The sequence below is a fragment of the Pleurodeles waltl genome, chromosome 2_2, assembly GCF_031143425.1.
Source record: "Pleurodeles waltl isolate 20211129_DDA chromosome 2_2, aPleWal1.hap1.20221129, whole genome shotgun sequence".
Classification (NCBI taxonomy): domain Eukaryota; kingdom Metazoa; phylum Chordata; class Amphibia; order Caudata; family Salamandridae; genus Pleurodeles; species Pleurodeles waltl.
The window spans coordinates 644,911,955-644,933,555 of NC_090439.1; the positions used below are offsets into that span (position 1 = coordinate 644,911,955).

The 21,601-nt window shown below is 43.1% G+C and overlaps 1 protein-coding gene across 2 annotated transcripts in view; it reads left to right on the forward strand.

Annotated features, from left to right (window-relative positions):
* TGS1 (trimethylguanosine synthase 1) overlaps positions 1–21,601 on the forward strand; it is a 279,522-nt gene that overhangs the window by 194,119 nt on the left and 63,802 nt on the right. The window contains exons 11-12 of one of the 2 annotated variants that reach the window (XM_069220193.1): positions 4,502–4,718; positions 9,550–9,628. The exons of the other annotated variant lie outside the window; for it this stretch is intronic. Coding sequence (XP_069076294.1) covers positions 4,502–4,718; positions 9,550–9,628 — 296 coding nt within the window. The remainder of the gene's footprint in view (positions 1–4,501; positions 4,719–9,549; positions 9,629–21,601) is intronic. 2 annotated transcript variants of the gene reach the window in all.

Sequence of the window (21,601 nt, forward strand, 5' to 3'; positions counted from 1 at the left end):
TCTACCCTTGGTGAGAACGATTGATTTAAAGCTTCATCTAAAATCTATGCTGAAAAACCACACAACCAACATATATCAATCACCTTCAGGCCTGCTGCAATCCCTAACACTGCCAGTGCAAGTACTCATTCTCCCTCTCATGACATATTCCCCCAGACCTCTGACGGCTGGCTGTGAAAATATGACAATACTGCATCTCTCATCTTGCAGGAATATTGCCCATCAAATCAAGAACCGATAGCTAAGCCTGCAAGCACTTCCCTTACCAGGGCCAGGTCAGCTCCATTAGAGGAACAGCATCACTCACCCCAGGTCTCACTGACCAACATTTTTATTGATCCACTTCTTCCTACTTAACCTCACCTGCCAAACCAACCTCTGGCAGCTAATTATGTAAATACCAGGCAATTAGACAGGATAGCTCCTCCACTCACTGGGGTACGACTTGTCTCATGGAATGTGGCAGGTTTAAAATCTATTCTCCCTCTTCCATCTTTTACCTCTTTTATTGAAGAACATGATATATGTCTTCTCCAAGAGACGTGGTCAACTGATCCACTTTTTCGAACAGGCTACTCAAACTTCCACATCCATGCCGTGCCCAGTACTAGAGGCAGGCCTTCTGGGGGCTTGACCATCTGGATCAGAACATCACTTAACTGTTGTATATTACAGCTACCCACCGATTCTCCCGACCTGTTAGGTCTTCGTCTATCATTCGGGCCTGATACTGTTGTGAACATCTTCAATATCTACACTCGAGGGGTCAGTGGGGGTCAAGTCTCCAAAAACCTTTGTGTCCTGGCAGCCCTCCTGCAAAACTGCCCCCGCCATCATAAAACCATGCTGGCAGGTGATCTTAATGTCACATTCGAACTTCTAGACTGGGATGATCTCAGATCCACAGACGAGGAGGATCGAGTTTGGTCTATCCCCGCCCTGTCCATTCCACCCATCAAGAGATGGACGCAGGTCGCTGTCCAAGTTAAGTCACTGACCATGGAATTTGGGCTCAGGGCATTTAATGGCAGAACTAAATCAGACGCCAAAGGCCATCACACATTCAACAAAACCAACCACACCAGCAGAATCGACTACTGTCTATTCGACATAAGATTATGCCCCGTACTCATCGACATGACGATCGTTGAAAGAACTGAAAGTGATCATAATCCTCTCTCTGTCCACACGTTAGCTTTGGGCAACCACTCGCCCACTATTAACTCCTCAGTAGCAGCACCAGAGGGTATTAGCCTGGTTAACGACAAACAACACCTAAAGTGGGACAAGGTTGCGGCTCGGCCCGCACTCATCAACGCAGCTAAAAACCCTAAAGACTACATTAATAAACCTAGAGGTGAGTCCAGCAATCACCTATAAGGAAATAAGATTAATTCACACCTCATGCTTCAAGGATATCGCAGCCCACTTCTCGGTATCCACAGCCCATGATGGCAAGAGACTCAAAGGTGGGCACGGCTGGTTCAATAAAATGTGCCGGTCCTTAAATAAGCACTTAATCAAAGCTATCAAATCCAAGGATGCCACCGCCATCCCCCTAGCGAGAAAGTCCTACAAGTCAGCCATACGCAAAGCCAAGCGTGACCAAGATGATAAGTGGTGGACAGCAATTAGAGACGCTGTGCGCGAGAGGAACTGTAGTCAGTTCTGGTCCCTGGCAGCGCGAGGCCCAGAAAGCAGTGGACTGAACATTACAACCAACGTCACCCCGAAAGACTGGGTAGACCATTTTAGCAGGCTGTACTCCCATGACCATGATATCCCCACTCCTGTTCACATGGACCCCTGCCTAAACACTTCTTTAGCACCCACCACTGAAGTGCCCCAGCTGTTCTCTCAAAGTGACATAACATATTCCTTAGGCACCATAAAACGCGGCAGGGCCCCCGGCTCGGATGGTGTTCCAGCAGACCTGTTCTCAACCGACATTGCATCCTGGTCAAGATACCTCACCATCATAGCGAACGCAATAGCATCTGGGGCTCCTATCCCTGAGTCCTGGAAAGGGGCTATTGTTGTCCTGATCTTTAAAAAGGGCGATAGATCACTCCCCTGCAACTACAGACCAATTAGTCTAATTGACTGTGTGCAAAAAGGCTTCTGCCACTGCCTCTTGGGAAAGATCGAAGACTGGATGACAGAACATGATATCCTTAGTCCCCTCCAAGCCGGTTTCCGGAAAAAAATATCTACTACTGACCAAGCCCTCAGGTTCCTATTTTTATACTGGAAAACAGTGCTCATTGGTAAAGGGAGCCTTTATGTAGCTATTGTGGGTCTAAAGTCTGCTTTTGACCTAGTACCTCGCAACAAACTATGGGACGCTCTTTCCCGAATGGGAATCCCGGAGCACATCCTAGCACTATTGATAGGGCTCCACGAGGACAACTACGCACAAGTCAGGTGGGACAATAAGGTGCAACTAACTGATAGAGTCCATGTATCAAGGGGTGTGCGGCAAGGGTGTGTCCTTGCCCCAACCCTCTTCTCTCTGTATATCAATGAAATCGTCCCCTTCCTGCTTAGAGTGGAGGCTGACGCACCATCACTTGCCACACAAAAAATCCCTGTCATGCTCTTTGCAGATGATACTCTCCTGATATCTAAGACCCCTAGTGGACTAAGGAAACTCCTCACGTGCTTTGAGAAATTCTGTTCAACGCGGGGACTTGAAATCAGTGCCTCTAAAACAAAACAAATCCCCATAGATCGTTTAGAGGGAAGATTACACTAGAGGGCACCACACTTGAGAAGGTGGGCATTTTCAGCTACTTGGGTATAGCATTAACTGACAGCATGTCTTGGAAATCACACATAGGAAAACAAGCCTTAAAACTAAAGCAAACAACAGGGGTACTATTAAAAAACTTTCACCTCTCGTATACAAAACCAATTTGTCCAGCAATACAGATATACGAAGCCCAGGCTGTGGCCTCAGCACTTTACGGGGCTGAACTATGGGGTTACGCTAAAATCCAAGACATAACCATTGCTGAAAACAACTTCCTAAGAACCCTTGTGTCCCTCCCGCCAAGCACTCCACTGTTCCCCCTTTTTAAGGATCTTGGAATAAAACGCATCGGTCATAAAGCCTGCCTACGCCCTCTCCTGTACTGGCGGCGTCTCTGGACTACCCCAGAGCTTGAAACCTTTACTGAAGCCCTGCAGGTTATTTTAAAAGCTGATCACCTTCACAGCATCCCCTGGCTACGATACATCAAGGGGTCACTTTACTCACTCTGGCTCAGTGAACTCTGGAATTCACCAATCCACCTCCGTCTTTCCCTCGAAAAGCGAACTAAAGAAACTATATTGGCAAACGGCAGATCACGAAGATCTAGGGGCCGCACTTCACACTACATTATCTTGTGACTTTGTTAACTTAAAAGAGACATGCAAGTATGAAGCTTTTTGGGACATAATCACGGTCCCAAGGGAAAGAAAACTGTACTTTCAGTTCCGCATTGGAACGCTACCACTAAGACTTTTCACCAGCCGCTAGTCACACAAAGAATCAGCCGCTTGTCCAGCCTGTAAAGCACCCATTGAGAACCTGCCTCACGTCCTATTTGCCTGCCCCAGCATGCAGTCTGCTGGGAGTCCGCAGCTCTGAAATAGCCCTGCGACTCATCAAATCAGACACTAGACCAACGCTAGTGATAGCTGTTGCCAAGTTCCTCGGAGCTAGCTGGATCGTTAGAGGGAAGTTTTTATCTGCTTAATAGTTCCAACAAGACTGTCCCTTCACACTGTGTCAGTGTATATTATTTTTATTCCATTTTATCTTTATATGTATTGTTACATTTATTACTTTGTGTATTTATTTGTATTTATTGCTGCTATGCCCTTTTATGGCTCTTGTAGCCGAAATAAAGTTCCTTTGACTTGATTATAGCGTAAGGGTCACCCTTCTAAGGGGCTTAGAAATGCACACCAGTTTGTCAGCGTTTTCTAGTGGCTCCATGTTTCCGGCATGGGAAGTTGCACAAAGAAATTGATTTGAGCATGCTGAGGTAGCGCCTACATAGTCAAAATAGATGTATTTTTTGGTGTGGATGACGCAGACACGGAACCCAATGATGCCACCTACCAGCATGCATGGGTGCCCCTCAAATTTCAGGAACCAGTCTGTGGAATATTCTAAACAAAGGAATCTGCAGCTAGAAAGAGTAGTTAGAAATGAAGTATTACTGAAGGTAAGCAACTTGTTTGTTTTTTTTCTTTACTGTATTGCGATGTTAACTGCTGTGCTCCGATCCCCTCTTGGGCCTGGTCCCGCTTTTCATCTTTCTAGCTTTAAGTTGCTATTTTGAAGGATATGGTAATTTAAAAACTTGCTCAAAATATTACTTTGTGTTCTCTTCATCAAAACAGGAGATTGTGGCTCTTGATTTAGACTGTTTGCTAAGACTGAAGTGTATAAGAGGCATTCTTTATAGCTGATCCTTTAATGCCACTTTCCTTTTGTCTTAATTTTTAGTGATTGCAATAGATATCGATCCTGTCAAGATCGATCTTGCTCGCAACAACGCTGAGGTGTATGGTGTTGCACAGCAGATAGAATTTATCCTGGGGGATTTCATGCTGCTGGCATCCGACATTAAGGCAGATGTTGTGTTTCTCAGCCCTCCGTGGGGAGGACCAGACTACACCAATGTGGAAACATTTGATATTGGAACAATGATGTCTCTTGATGGATATCCTTTCAGTGCTTCTTGTCTGCATTTCTTATCTGTTGTCAAATAAGAGTTTATACATTTGGAGCTTGCATTTCCTGCTTCTGATAGAGATTTTTAACTGTGCATTCTTCATCTTAGAATATTACAAAGGCGTCAGATTGGATCCAGAAAATCTTGCAGGTCCTGTGTACACCAGTAGGTGGTGTTGAACTGCTCCGCGATTACATCATCCACGTTGCAAGTGATGTGTGCAGTGCACCCCAGCGCAGACATTACTTCCTTTCTTTCCACGCCAACAGTGTGGATCTGGAAGGCTACCTGGGTCATTTGTTTACCACTTTATTTTGTCAAGTATTATTTGAGCTTTGTGCCCAGAGTACTAGGGACTTGTCTCCCAACAAACTCGCAAGATTTAAACCATGTGAGGAATGTCACAAACAGTTGTCTGTCTCTGACCCACACTTGGTTTGCCTGGGATTGGGCTTAGACCCCGTGGCCTGCTCTGACTGTAAGCCCATGATTCCACAGGTGAATTGCGAGCTGGCCTTGAAGCTCCTGGTGGCACAGCAGAATAAGGTTCCATGAGGTAGCAGGGTCAATCTCAAAGCTATTCCCGTGGATGATCATCATCCCACTCCAGGTTGTGATCATCAAAGTCAGGTAAGTCAAAGAAGAACAAGAACACTAAGATGAAGGTCTCTTTGGCTTCCCCTGACAAATGCTGTGCTTCTAACTCTCGCACTTCACCTGCAGAGCCGGTGGTGGGGTCCGATCCATGCGTCCCTGAGTTTTCCGGAGCTGGAGTGACCCCTGCTCAACTCAAGGAGTTCTATGACGACGTGTTCTCCATCTGTTGATCTGTGGCCCTTCTTGTGTGCCTTTGGGTCCCACAAGGACAAGAGGCGCCTCTGATGGATTACCATTGGCGGGTTACCAAGATCCAGACTGACATAGGTGTCCTCACCGTCCACTGCCTTAGTTCTCCGACACCAGCAGCAATTGAAGAGCTGATCCCAATCTTTGCCTCCAAGGTAGCGCGAGCACCACTTGAAGTCTACAACAACGTTGTCAGGCCATGTTCACCCCTGGACTTGCAACCCCTTGGACAGACCCTTTTTACCTGAAGGGGGATGAGGAAGAGAGGTATGGCCCCCTTTAGGACTATTCCTACCAGGTTGTACCTCCTTATACCAGCTTCTACCTGAACAAACTGGTCCTTCGTACTTGTGCCTCGTTTCTTCTGAAAGTGGTGACTGCCTTCCACCTCAGCTAAAGCATCATGCTACAGACACTCTTTGCTCTGCCTCATCCTTCTAAGAAAGAGGAGAAACTCCACCATTTGGAACCCAAAAGAACCCTCACTTTTTACATCAATCATACTTAAGACCACCAGGTGGATGATAGTGTTTCATTGTATTCGCTGGAGCGAAACAATTCAAGGCAAGGCAGTACAGAAATGAACCTTCTCTCAATTTATTGTTCTCTAGATCACAGTCTGCTACATGCTAGCTAAAAAGCTGCATCCTGCAGGCTTGCATGCCCATTCTACCAGGGCCAAGGTTGCTACTAGTGCATTAGCATGCGGAGTACCCGTCCTGGACATCTGCTAAGCTGCCACATGAGTGTCACTCCACATTTTCATGAAGCAGTACTGCTTGGACACTTATAGCTGTTGAGATGAGCATTTTGTCTGTTCAGTCCTCATGGACTTTCCAGTTTGAGCCTTGTTGCAGACCCACCTCTGGGAATGTATTGATTGGGTATGTATTCTATAGCGAGGAGTCTCTATCAAAAGAACAAGTTACGTACCTTCAGTAAAGCTTTTTTTGGTAGAGACTTAAACTGCACATTCTTCACTAGTCCTCCAGCTCCGCAATTCATCTCTTCACCCTAAAGCCTATTAGATATCTGAACTCTGGTTACATCTCGTCCAGTCCTAGCTCTTCGTTTTTGGAGTAGAAATAGTCGTAAAAGAAGCTGATGTCAGCACGCTGGGGTGGTGCTGTGCACGTCACTTCAGATGTAGATGACACTGACACTGAGCCATCTGACGCCACCTACTGATTAACAGAGATCCTGTTCAAGGCGCGTGGGGATTACTCTAATGTGAGAAATCAGAAGTTTGGTATAGTTTCAGCCAGAAAAAGCTTTACCGGAGGTAAGTAACTAGTTCTTTAGGAGTTATTTCTAGTTTTGATCACTCAAGTTTTAGATTAAATAGAGTGACGAATGCCTCGTCTCAAAAGTCATTGAGATTATTACCTGGCTGTCCATTGCCTCCACCTATATCCAGGTGAATGCACACATAGCTAACTTTGGCAGTCTGCCTCCAACTCAGACCGCATTGTGTGCTCATGGGTGGGGTAAGACTGTTAAAGATAAAGAGTTTTGAAGTTAACTATACATAGAACAATAGTTTTGCTGGAGTATTATTGATGAAATGTTAAAAACTGCTAATTAAATCTGACGTCATGGGTTATGATAATATCAAGGAGGGACGTCTAATAGTCTGTTCTTAACTTTAAAGTCGAGGATGGTGTAAGTAGTAGTGAATGGAAACCCAGCAATTCTTTTTCTGTCGGACTCATCTACAGCTGGAGCTACAGACCAAAGTGTCTGACAACAAAATGAGTAGTAGTAAAAGGAGGGGACAAGGAAATGCTTTCAAGCGATCATAGACTTTTCTATTACTTTTATTCACTCTGACAGTTAATTTGTTTGATTTGTACTTCCTGAATGTGATGCTGTTGAATGAGAATGCAAAGTTTCCATTTTACAGTTATTAAAGAAAGGAATGTTTAAGGTGAGTAATCCCATCCTTAACAGTGGTAAAGCTGTGTTATGTTTGTTATCCAAGTACCCATGGTTGCTTATAATGGAGGTGAAAATCAAGACGCAATTACTCCAGTTCTATTTATAGATTGCAGGGATCTGGTCAGCTATAGTTCACAAATACATGTTTGCTTAGACCAGTGGTTACATGCTCATATTACTGGGAGTCATATGGCTGTGCTTGTGATTTGGGCTGACAGTGGGTGATGTGTGAACACCAATTATTTGTAAGAGAGATTTCTAACCATTAACTGAGGACAGCTGTTGGACTCTAGCAGTTACAGAGAGTCAGTAATGGCTGAAGATCTAGTCCTCAAAATGGTAAATCAATCATGTCTGTAAGCCAAAGGTATATGCTGAAACTTTAGTAAAATGGTGAGAATATAACCTAAGAAATAAATGCAGCGTTCCCTCCATGTTCTACATTTGGAGACACTGCAACTAATTTGTATATTAATGCATGTTTTCGAACTGAGGGCCAGATGTAGGAAGCCGTTTGCATGGTGCAAACTGCGAAAATCGCACTTTACGCCAGGCAAACAGCCTAACGTGATGCTCATTCACAAATTGCGAGTCGGTACCGACTCGCAATTTGTGAATGCGACTCGCAAATAGGAAGGGGTGTTCCCTTCCTATTTGCGACTCGCATCGCAATGCAGAATTGCTTTGTGACCGCGAATGCGGTCGCAAAGCAACTCGCAGTTACCACCAGTGTCACACTGGTGGTAACTTATTCGCAAAAGGGAAGGGGTCCCCATGGGACCCCTTCCCCTTGTGAATGTGGGCATAAAGGTTTTTTCAGAGCAGGCAGTGGTCCAACGGACCACTGCCTACACCGAAATAATGAAACCAAATGGTTTCGTAATTTTTTTCATTTTGCAACTCGTTTTCCTTTAATGAAAAAAAAAAACTGCTTTATTGAAAAAGCAGTCACAGACATGGAGGTCTGCTGACTTCAGCAGGCCACCATCCCTGTGAGTGCAGGGACTCGCCATGGGGTCGCAAAATGCGACCCACCTCATTAATATTGATGAGGTGGGTCTTTGCGACCCCATAGCGATTTGCAGACGGTGTCGGAGACAGCGTTCTTCATCCGAATTTGCGATTCGGAAATTGCGAGTCGCACCGACTCGCAATTTCATTCGGACCTTCCTACATCTGGCCCTTAGTTCCTTGCAGCCCGGACATGGAACACGCTACCACTCAAACTCAGGCAAACGTCATCACTGAAGCAGTTCAGGAAGGACCTAAAGACCTGGCAATTCGACTGAGCATCACGCCTGCAACAGCGCCTTGAGACCCTACGGGGGTGATAAGCCGTGCTATAGAAGTATTGATTGATTGAACTTAGTTGCTTTTCTGAAATATTTTAGAAATCTACGGTGTTATAATCTGTTATGTTATAATTTATCTATGTATCTGATGCTGAGTTGATCACCTGCCTCTCAGTCTTCCACTTATACATCGATGATGTCATGTTTAGAATGAGAGGGGATGAAATATTGGGGTAGAGCTGGAGACAGCCAGTTGGAGGAGAGTGGTTGTGGGAATGGTTCATGTTGTATTTGGCTTGATTAAATATTTTTGGACATATGGAAACGCAATGGATATTATTACTTCATACGTAAACCCCCATATGTGCAACAGATGAACATTTCCTGAATTTCTCTTTACATTTCAAAGCTAAATACAGTTTTAATATGAATTCTGTCCCTGGGTTGCGGACTCTTTACCTGGATAGTCCCTCTTATTCTTCCGGCTGCTTTTGGGAGGCCATCTTGAACGCAGCCTGCTGTTTTTACTGGCATGACCTTCCTACATCCTTGGCAGTGCAGGAGAAACATGAAAGCAGAGAAATGCAGGAAACACTTTCAAACGTAGGGTACTGGAAATTGCTCCTCGATGAAAGGTTTTACCCTCGTTGACCGTGTTAAATTGTATTGCTGATTTTGCTGCGTAAGGCTATGTGATCTGATTGATATACTGTTTCTGATAACTTTCCTTGACTCATTTTCACATTTGAAATTTTCAAGCTGTGCCAGAAAATAACAAACAACATTATTTATTTTCTACCACGTAATTCCGACGTTGACCAGGTATGTTCCGCTTTACAGTCGATTGCAGTTTAAATGTGTTCTTGTCTTTTTTCTATTAGATTTTCAAGAGTTACAGATTGTGTTCCCCCTGATATGCCCCTAGAGAGTTTATTTTAGTAAATGTTTATCCCTTGTACTAAATTGTAAAAGCAGGTCCTAACTCTTAATCACATTGATTAATTAGCAGATATTCATTTTTCTCACACTTTGGTCCCGTCTATTACATTCTACCCTTCACTCCTCAAGCTTCTTGGTTTTTAAAGCTCCGTAGTGCCCTGGATGTTGCGGTTTTTCTGCACCTCAAAATGACTTTTATCTCATGCTTTATTGTTTTTTCCAGTAGTATGAGAAAAATGTGTTTAATGTTTTCTGGAACACTCCTCTGTAAGTTCCTCAACTCAACTATTACTCTTCTCTTTGCCTTTGTATCTTTACCCGCAAAAGAAATCTTCGGAATCATCTCTGAAATTAAAGACCCAGCAGACTGCTGAAATGAAATTATTCCCTTCCAAATTCTCTGTAAAGCCTTGGCCAGTCATTTCTTAGAAAAAGTCAGAGTTGCACACATACCTACGGTACTAAGAAACAACAGGTAATCAAAACCAGTAGTTCTTATCCAGACACCAGAAAGAACCATTTTTATTATGTTCTCTGACCACTTAACTTTAAATAGCCAGTATCACAAAGCAAAAAGAAAGGATCAGCAACTTACTAGTGCATCCCGCCCATCTTCCAGGAAATCTGATCAAATTTACCATAAAAATGCTCACAAATGATTACCAATACCTTGCTTACTCTAGACCGTAAGACCTATCTTAGGACCCTGTTTAGAGTTTGGCAGAGAGGATACACCATCACAACGACAATGGAGTACCTTCTCCGCCAAACTGAACGTCCGCCCACCTCATTTAGAGTCTGGCGGACCTTCAGTATGTCGACGACAGAGACTACTCCATCTCTGCCACTTTCATACACCTCTGACAGCATTCGTTCTAGCACCGAAAACAAGAAGAGACACTGATTTGAGCCAAAAGCCTTGGAGCCCAAAAAGGTAGCCGCCGCCACTATGCCTGGGTCTATTTGATGTGTGAGGGTGCTAAGTTTATGTAAAGTATCCTCCATCAATATTCTAGGTGTGAGCCTCTGTTGGTCCAATCTAACGAGGCTAGGAAGAAGGGGAAAGAATCCATGGGCCAGTATTTTCGGTTGGATTTTACAGTCTACGTTGATGAGTGACAGTGATCTATGGGACTCACAATGCTCAGGAGATTTGTCCGGTTTTAATTTAAATAGCGTGATCACAATAGGTTCTCACATCAATTCTGGAAGCTTATTCCTTTGATAGGCCCTTTCATATACTTGTAGTAGAATTAGGGCTAGCTCCCCTACAGACCTCCCGTAGGTCTCATCTAGGAGACCTCCTCCTCCCGGCGCACTTCCATTTATAATGCTGAATTACATTTTAAATTTTTTTGAGGTTTTGTTTGTTTGCATGTTTTTTCCCATTCCTCCAGTCATGCCCACCTGCTCTATCTAGAAAAGTATGCATGTCTGTCCCTTACCTGTCAAGTGAGATACGTATAATGCAGTATAGAATTAGGAACGTTTTTTGATATGTCTTTTGAGTTGTTTAATTCATCCTTTTTACTTGAAATGGTATGTGCTACATAATTGTATGCCCACTGTGGCCTTGTTATTGATGCAAATGTGTTTACTGGGTGTTCTCCTACTCCATAACTTAAGGCTGTATACTTTCCTCCCTGAGCCTGGTTCCAAGAGTTGAGCTGACTGTAGGTGCTTTAGTGACTGGTTGCAAGTCATCCAGAATATTTAATTTTAGAACTACCGGAGCATGATCCCATAGCGTTCTGGGTAAATAAAGGAAGGAGTTAGTCTATCCAATAATATCCTTAGTGCCCAGCAAGCAACAAATCAATGCATGATGAGGAGAGAGGAGTGAAATTTAAATTCACTTTCCTTTGGGTGTCCGATCTTCCAGAATGTCATTTGTGTAGTGTCACTTGCCTTATTATGTCTCCAGTGTGATTGATGTCCTGATTGAGATTTAAATTATGGTCACCTCCCCAGATAATTGTTTGGGAATCAAGGTCATTATTTGGTTGAAGAAGTCGAGGGAGTCTTGATAAAGGGCATAACAGTTGATCAGTGTTGTGTGCATTTATCTCAGAATGCTTTGCAATAGTGCAAGTATAAGCATTCTTCATCGATGTCGGTGTGAGCTTGCTTGGAAGGTATGGTTCTCTTAATTAAAATAACATCACCCCTGAAGTACGTGAAATATGATGAAAAAAATCAGTAGACACTCAAAGAACGAACAAGATTATTTGGGCAATTTGCGAGCAAGTGTTTTTCCTGCAGGAATAGGATACCAATATTGTGATGAGCTACATATGCCATCGCCTGCCTAATTATTTAATCTGCATATATTCCAAGTCTCATTCTACAGATTGTTAGGAGGCATGTCTCTCCCATCAACCAGTGCCATCTTGTAGTGTGTTTTCTTGACAAATAATTGATAGTAGTGGCATTATATCTGACCTGTGCAACAATCTACTGTCTAGAGGCATGGGGATGTAAAATAACTAATGGGCAGCATTCTACGTCTGGTTTCGGTTTTGGGATTTGCAGTAAAGAGTAAGAGCATACCAGATATAAAGAACATTGTGTCAGTCATGTTCACAATTCACAAGAGTTACTACTGATCCACTGTTGACTCACTGCCTCATTGAGTGGATCTTCCACTGTTTGTTCTCCAGAGGCAGGGATGCTCCACCTTGTTGCTGAATGTTTATTTAGAAAGGTGTGTACCTGCATAAGATCAGCAAAAATGTCCTCCTAACCCTGGAGTGTATAATCACAGTCTTACTGAATGAGCATATGTAATAAAGACGATCCTCAAGGATTACAAATTCCAGTGGTTTCTTTATTAAAATAAAGAATATCCCAACCACACAGGCAGGTACACGAGCTCTGATGTCTCCAACCGCTTCCTTCTCCAATCCACTCCAGTCTCCTTGAGGAATGTAGAATCCTCTTACATTCTAACTCCCAAATGATGCACAGCATACATTTCTCTCCAGATACCACACAATAGCATATTGAATGCCACATTCCTGTAGTTTCTTTTTTACTGTCACAAATTTGTAAACCATATTTTAAATTGTGAGATACTCAGATTTGTTTGTCAGAAACTAAATATTTGCATTCTTCCAGGCAGAAATCTGCGTGTGTGCAATGACATTGTGTATACCTGCTTATATCATTTAGTTTTGTGGAGTCCTTTGGACCTTTCTTACTAATTTTCGAAGGGCTACACGTGGATTTTGTATCCAGTGTGCATCCAGGGTCCTAGCAGCAGCTGCATCTCCTTTGCCTTTCCAGGAAGTGTATAGCTTTCTTTTTGAGAGAGGTGATCGAGGGAGACCCTCCTCACAACTTAATCCCTAGTAAAGCTACGGACTGATCTTTAGCCAAGTCTGTGGGTAAGAGGAGACCGCATGCTCCAAAATAGCATCCTTGGCATCAATGTGATCATCCTTGCTTTTTGTGGCTTCTGTTTCTTCAAGTAAAAGTTGTTCTGAGGTACATCAGCAATACTGTTGTAAATCCACTGGGAAAAACAGGTCTAGCCACCTCTGCAACTGACAATCTACCTCAGGAATGGTGCTCTTGCAGGAGCTTTCCTTGTCACCATCCATTGCGCTGAATTTAAGACTGTAGTGAAGGGCAAGTTAGGAAATATATATATAAAACGATCAAGCCTCATGTAAAAGGTAACTTAATCCAAATGTTTTACGTTGGGCTTTCAATTTTCATCAAGTGGACACAGTCCACTGTTTCATAGGTCCTCTAATCCTTGCAAAAAGCCTCAAAATGCCTAAAGATGAGGGTTGAGTAGATTGACTGAGGAGAAAGGCTAAGAAGATGGAAAAGGCTAGTTACAGATTCACATCAAATGCTTTTAGAAGTTACCCAGTTTTGTTATGTGCAATGCATAGAGATTAGAAATGTATTTTAAGTGTTTTACTAGTGTGTTTAGAAGTGAGAGTGCTGTGCTTTGTGGAATAAGTCTTTTTTGCTACATTTCTTTGACATCCCATTGATAACTTAAAGATAGGTATGAAGCAAAAAGTCTCACTGCTGTTAGTACTGAGCCGTGCTTCAGAGTTATGTAGACCAGATGTTTTCTGAGAAGGCTTGAGTTTTCAACTTCCAACAGGTAATTGCAATAAAGTAAAGTTATCTGCTTTTGAAAGATGGTTCTGTCATTCTTTTCAGACACACTGTTTTATGTTTCAAAAAGCTCGTCAGAGTGGAATGGCTCTTCAAGATGATGAAGTTGATCTGGTGCCCAAAAGACAGGGCAGGGCTCAGTATGATATAGAGCCTCTTGACCCTGTTTTTAAGCACACAATGCTGTTGTTGAGAATTATTGGGTCGAGGTCTGTGGACAGAAAATTTGCGAGGCCCTATGTGAGTCTGAGTTGAGGAAACTGCATTTCACCACATTTAGAAAGAGAATGTTATTGTTTATTATTCAGAATTTGGTGATGTTGATAATTGAGGAGATAGGCTTAAACTGAGTGGAACAGTTGCATTCATAGGAGACAAAATTACGTCTTGGTTTCGTCAACATAAATAGAAAAGGCAGTTTTTACATCTGTAAAGCTACCTCCCAGTGACTACATGTAGACTTTAAATAGCTGAGAGAATAGAGTTGATGGTCTCTCCCAAGATGGATAGTAAAGGGGCACGTGTAGAACAGTTTTGGAAAAGGAGTTCACACGAAAATGGGGAGTGGATGGACACCAAAATCACCACCTTCAAGTGGATAAAGGTGAATGAGCTTGTGCCACATGCAGTTGATAGAGCCACTAGAATCAACAAGGTACAAACGTTTGAGTCCATTAGTCAGAGGAAGTGGCAGGCGCTACCATGGGTGTTTTGGAACTGTATGAAGGTCAAAACTATTCTTATTATTGTTTGGTGTCAAGGAAAGTTGTAGTTGGAACGTAACAACTGCCTCCAAGGGATTTTGATGAGGAGTGAGTTTGCTACTGGTCAGTAGTTTGCATGGACTTTAGCGCAAACCAAGGGACTTATTCAGTGTGGATTTGATATATGCCTTTTTTATGTGGTTTTATTTGTTATTTTTATTGATAAGCAGTTTGATATAGCACAAGAAAATGCTCTAAAGCACATTATATAAGAACCAATTACAAATGCAACAAAAGTTGGTAGTTATGAGTTGTTGTTTTTTTACCATTGGAAACGACAGTGCACAAGTTTCGTTTTTTACAAGACAAAGGTTTAGGGTGGGTGCATACAGACATATAGTCTAAGTCTTGGTAGGTGAGCCTGCCCATTGCTAGGAACCTCTGCCAGATTCACCCATTCCACATAGTGCCTGAAAAGTGGTGATCCAGGAGGATCAGCCTTTGGAAATATGCTGAGTAATTCTTAAAGATGCTCAGATGGCTGGGTAGAATTTATCATCAAGTGTGTGGTAAGACTTTTACTTAAAAAAACAATATAGCGCAGCAGTATGCAGGTGAGCTAGAGTGGTCAATCGTGTGGATCAACTTGTCCGCCTCTTGAAAAGACCTCTTGGATTAAAAGGGGCAAAGAGGACAGGGAAGTGGCTTGCTGAGCTAATCAATAGTATGATGTGGATTTGATGAGATGGAAGCTCTGACTTTTACATACTTGCCCGAGGAAAGTTCTAGATTTTACTGAACGATTCTGTTGAGGAAAACAGCAGAGGAATGGGGAAAGACTGAGATGTGAAATCTACAGTTGCCTTGAATCATTCTGAGTCTTTTGTATGCCTTATCGAATCTACTGTAGTTTCATTTTTGCTTGTTTGATGACAATGGTAGGAATATTTTGAAGGGTGCTTTAGTGGAATGTCTGTGATGGTTATTTGGATTTTCTCATACTTTTCTTTCAGCTTAATTTGCTGAATCAGGTAGAATCGGATTCTAAGAAATCCATGTTCTCCTTGATGCTTGCCAGGCGATGACCTTGACGAGTTATGTTATGCAAAGGAATGTATAATTGCGAAATTGAGTGAGAAAGGTGGTAGTGAAGGGGTCGTTGATTACAGTAGGTTTGTTCTCCAGTTGTTGAATATAAACGACTGTGGCGTCAGTTTATATGGATGTGAACCAGTGCGTTTGGTGGCATTAGCCTTATGGACTGGAGCCACTAGGCAAGAGACGGTAGTGGTCCGACAAGGTGAGGGGAGAATGGTGGGAGGAAAGCGAGATGGCTGAGGAAAGCAAGTGGTGGGGAGATTTATCATGGTATCTGAGCAGGTCAGTGACATGGCTGTTAAAAGCAAGTAGGTTATTCAAAAAGAGGTGGTGTACTGATCTGAAGGGCCTTGTTTCCAGATGTATTTACCCATGAGGCATCTTCATTGTAATAAACAAATAGCGGAAATGAAGTTGAGGAATTCTGAATGAAAGTTTGAATTCCTCATTGAAGGGTGCTAGCTGGTTGAAAACAAATGCCATAAGTGTGGGTAGTCAGAGTGAAAATGGATGTTCCGCCTTGAGAGCCACGGGAGTGTCCATTGTGAAAGTGGTTAACATCCACATAATTATTCAGTAGCATTGGTGGTGAAGTTAGTTGTGTTTTTCAACTGGGGAGGATGATAACAAGGGTGTATGTGAATGGATTTATCCCTATGGAAAAATGTTTCCACTGCCCCATTATAATACATATGAGATGATGAAAGTTTATAAAGCGCTCTTTTACCCAGAGGCTTCTTGGCACTAAGAGTTAACCAGCTTTGGAAAATGTATACCATAAAGGTGAATAACCAGGTTTTAATATGTTTTCTGAATCTTGTATAATTCTCAATGTTGCGTTTGGTTCTCGGTACCATTCCAAAATAGGAGTGTGAAGGATATTTGCTCTCTATTCTATGTCAGTACAAGATTATCAAGAGGAGAGAGCCCGAAGGTATCATGTGTTCCTTCTTATCTAGCGCTCACCAAGCATACAGGTTCTCCCACTCGGATTCTGAGCAGAATTTGACAAGATGCTCTCTAGGGTTAGGCTTTGTGGCATCAAGGTGCTAATTATCTCCTTTTGGCCTTAAATTTTATGATTCTGAGAATCTCTGTCTAGCGATCTTGACGATAGCCCGCGCTTTCAGAAGTAAAAGTTTTGGAGGTGATATAGAGGTTCACAATATCTAACCACTCTTGGACTGGCTTGCCTGTGCCTCGATATGATTTGCAGAAAAATATGAGGCTATAACAAGAGCAGTCTGAGCGGGACTGGTAGTGCTTTTAGTGTATCCCCTATTGGAGCTGTACCTCCTCTCTGTTTCCCTCCTAACCTTTCTGACTTAATCAATGAAATTGACAACAGGCTGGCAGAGGGAAATCACATCTTTTTTGTGAAGTGTCCTGTGCCACTCTGTTCTCGGTTTCACTGTTGTGTTCTTTGCTTCACTGATGTGAGAATGGATCAAGGCATATTTTTGGAAAAGCGAGAGGAACAGTATGAGATAAGTGAGAGAGTACGAAGGCAAACAGTTGATGAGTGAGGAGAGCGAGGCATAGTTCAGATAACAGAAGGGATCTAGGCAGCTGAAAATGGAGCCCAAGACATACTGTTTGTTTTAAATGAACAAGAGAATGGGCTAATGCAGAAAACCAATGAGAACTGGAGCTAAGGCATATAGAGCTGTAGAGTGAGAGAATCGAGGCACAATATAGGTGTGACACAGTGGTGTAAGGAACTGGTTGAATGAGAGAGCACAAAAACAAAGGGTGAGAGTGGAGAGAGGCATTTGATAGGTGAGAGAGAATGAAAGCACACACTGGATGGGAGAGTTTCCAAAGATACCTCACAGATGAGAGCAGGGTGAAGTCTACTATGGGTGAACTAGGGAAGCAAAGCACAGTCATAGTGAGAAAGCAGAGTAAACCACAAGACAGGTAATGACCTTAGTGTCAAGACCTATACAACAATATGGCAAAGAATATGATTAGCAAGATAGTGGACAGAGATATAGTCAAGTGAAGCAGAATGTAAACGAATAGAGAAGAATGCACAAGCGAGATGGGAAAAGGGAGTAAGGTGCAAGTTAGATGAGAGAGGGAAGATGGCACAATTCTGTGAAAACTACTTAAGAAGAAGGCAGAAGCTCAGATATTATCCAAGCAAATATTAGAAGTCCTAATGTAGACCATAAGGGTCAGTTGTGCATCTTTTGCATGTATGAAATACATACACTTTAGAGACTCAGGAGTCACCATCTGTGGCTGCTTAACCAGGTAACATTTCCTTAAACAAGTGAAGTCTAATAAGAATATCTGTTTTACAGATGTTCCAGGTAACACCATAGACACTGCATGTTCAATTAATTCCACTTTCCTGCCATTCAGAAGTAATTTTCCTGTGGAATCCTTAGAACGTACCCAATCAGAGAATACATTGTCATGCTAGGTTTCATTTTGGTCTGAGGGCTACTTTCCAAATAGGCAGAGGGTCTGGGCACATATTAGAGTGCATCAGCCAGGTAACTTGGTTCCAGTGGCACAATATGCACGGGTCCCATGTCTGGGCACACCTGCCACAGTTAGGGTTTCAACTGCAACAACAAGGTGATGGATGGAATTCAAGCAATCCACCCATCAATTCTTTGATAGTTTGATGGGTCGCCCTAAGTGGGACAAATATGCCCAGATGTGGGTCCCATGTACACTGTGCCACTGGAACCAAGCTATACTTTTTTGATAAGCTCTAAATAAGGCAATACCAGCTTAGGTTGCTTTTGTTCTAGTTTGGTGAGGACTTGGCCTGGCAGTTTAGGCTAGACTGTTCCCATTGGAGCAAGGTCAAGACTGATTTGCATATGGCTGGGTCTAAACAGAGGTGATATAATGTGCAAAATAACGATGGACTGGAATGTGGCCAGGTTAACCAACTTTCACCATGTTTAGAGGTGAGAGCACATGCACTGGAAGTCTTGATATCAATCTCCCACTGCCCAGAGCCGCAAACGTTTGGCAGGACCAGTTCAAGGTGGCAACCTCTGACAAAGATGCATCTTCCTACGATGCAGCTGAATTATCAGAGTGCTTTGTTTCAATATTTGTGCACAAGTCATTTCACTTATGACTTTTAAAGTACCAGGATCATGACACCCTTCTTTGATTGGCCAGAGGAAAAAAAGAAGTGTTTTCTGGCCAGATTTCAGAATTGTCTTTTGCTGATGAAAACCTTTTGCCATATATGTCGGAAGCATATGTCTACTCACATGACATCTTCTTATGGAGCCTTGTGACCAATCATGACTCGAAATAGTGCAACATCTGTTCCTTTTTACTTATGAAGGCCACTAAGGAAAGAGGCCAAACTCTACCTCTGGTAACATAAGTAACAGACATGTCTTGGTTGAGGCTCCCATTGCACGGAGGCTGGTCGGAACACCTGACTCAGTCGTAAGTGTCCGACTTGGAACCTATGCTAAACTTCAAGCCTGTGTGCCCTGAGTTCCCTAGCCATCATTGACTCCGCAGCTGGTTGTGGCAGGCAGTTTATGAAGGTCATGTTGCATATTTTTAACTTAATTCAAGCTTCCTCTGTTGTACCTTCTGCCCCATTGACCCTTAAGGCCGTCCTTCAAAATTTCACTGGTTGGCCCTTTCCTAGTACCTACTGACCCTGAAAGAAGTTAAGCCCATTCCGTGCCTCCACCCATATACCACGGGTGCTCCCTCTGCACTGGCTGCAACTCCTGTGGTTCCAGCTTCACCACCAGCTCCTACCCCAGATCCAGAAACACCTTCAGCTAGAAACTGCCCAGCGTCAAAGTACACCAAATGCTTCAAATAATGGGAGGTCCCCATTTGTCTTGGCCACAGTACTTCTGGAGAATGGAGGACGTTTTTATGTCAGCATTAGATGCCTTTCAAGGCCTCCAATTACATGAATATGATTGAGAAGGCAGATAATTTACTTCCACCTCATGATACAAATGCTGGTCTTTATCTCAATTTGTAAAACTCCAGTTGCTTGGATACATCTTCAGCCTAGATTCACCTTTAGGATTGTCTCTGAAGGAAAGTGCTGCTCTTGCAATCGTGTCAAAATAATTTTCATCTCTTGCTCTGAGTTGCCCATTGCAAGGTGTCAAGTGCCAGCTCTAGACAATCCAGCATTCTTGACACAACATACAGCACTGGATGCCTTGTACTACAGGCCTTCATGAGTAATATCAACCCTATTTCTTCTGTAACCTTTTTTAGAGACAGTCACAAAGAATAGACACAATGGGAAAAAAATATTTTCTTCTGATGGATACTTCTAACTGCAAATTCCTTAATCTTTAAAATATCACCAAGTGAGACTGTATCCCGAAGATTTAAACATTATTTCTCATGCACACCAGTACGTGGCACCATACAACACTGCATTGATTTCATTCCACCCCAAAAATGGTGAACACAGCTGCATATAAGTGCCACCCTTGAGTGCGGATAACAGTTCCTTTCTTTCTGGGCCTTCATGTGTGGATCCAGGGTGCTTCTCCACTTTTTTTCTCATTGTTTGATAAGTATTTTGATCCAATTTCCACCAAAAACACAGCATTCAAGAGAACATGTCCCTTCCAAAGATTAATGGGTTTAAACCTTGTTAGGACTGTTGCAAGCAAATGTATGTGACATTCACGCAAGAGGTCTGCCTCTGGTGTTTGGATTCAGTGCACGATTCCATTTTGTGCAAAGAACATGTCCTCATGAATCGAAACGCAATCCAGGAAGCAAAGCTGCACATTGCGAACAACTTTAGAAATCACTTTAGTCCTGCCCTCGTTCATAGTTGAGGGTGGGAACCAGTTCCTGCTCTCGTGGCAATTCCAGCGACAGATCCTAGTCAGGATCAAAAATTCCAAGAAGTCGAAGCGGTCGCACAAGAATGGTAAGCGAGATTTGTCTCCTTCCTATTACTCTGGCAAAGAAGTCACAAGGACATCACAGTGCCTCTCGGTCTTGTTTGCCGTCTCCTGCCAAGGAGCCGATTCTGCTGTTGATCCCAATGCACTCTAAATTTCCCGGGCCATCTGTGATTTTGCAACAGATTAAGGCCCTTAAAGAGGCCAATGTGTGTATTTTTTTATTCTTTCGGGTCTGTCTGATGCGCCTCTGGACCCCAAGGATTTGTAGAGGCCTTCAGTCAGGTTACCACTGGGTGATCTGTCCTCAGCACCATATGTGTCTCTCAAACCCCTTTTGGGTCAAACTCCAAGCACCAAAATCTACATTGATCCCATTTACGCCACCCTACGGTGCCAGAAGAAGACATGTCTGACTCCAAGCTGAATTCGTTTCTGCCTCAACTAATGTCTGGTTCAAAATCTACCCAAACGCACCCTGTACCCTTACAATCTGATTCAGGTAGAAAAAATGTCTTCCCATGTGGCTGTCTTCTAGCAATCCAACAAGTCGATCAGCCTTCGTAGATGATGACAACCTTTATATGGATTTATACGAGGCCAGTGGGTTGGACACTACCCCTGCATACTGCATTGTATTCCACCCCTGGTCTATTAACAGAGGAGAGTGCTTCATAAACTGTGGTGATATAGCGCGCAGCCTTTTATTGAAGTCACAACAAACGTTCTGACTGGAAATATACAACCTGGACAGACTTCCTCTGAAAGTTTCCTACCATTCAATGAGGCCCTGACCAACACATTAGTGAGTGCCTGAGTTAAGCCTTGTTCTTGCCCACCGGTGACCAGGCAAGTAGACATATGCCACAGATCATCGCCAGTTAACACGGATTTCTTAATACGACATCCCACGTCAGAAAGTGTGATTCAAGCTTCCACCAGCGGGCTAAATGAGTAAACCCCAATTCTTTCACACTGAACCTCGACTGCTTCCCAGATGCAGAATCGGTGAGAATTGAGGCGTTTGGAAAACC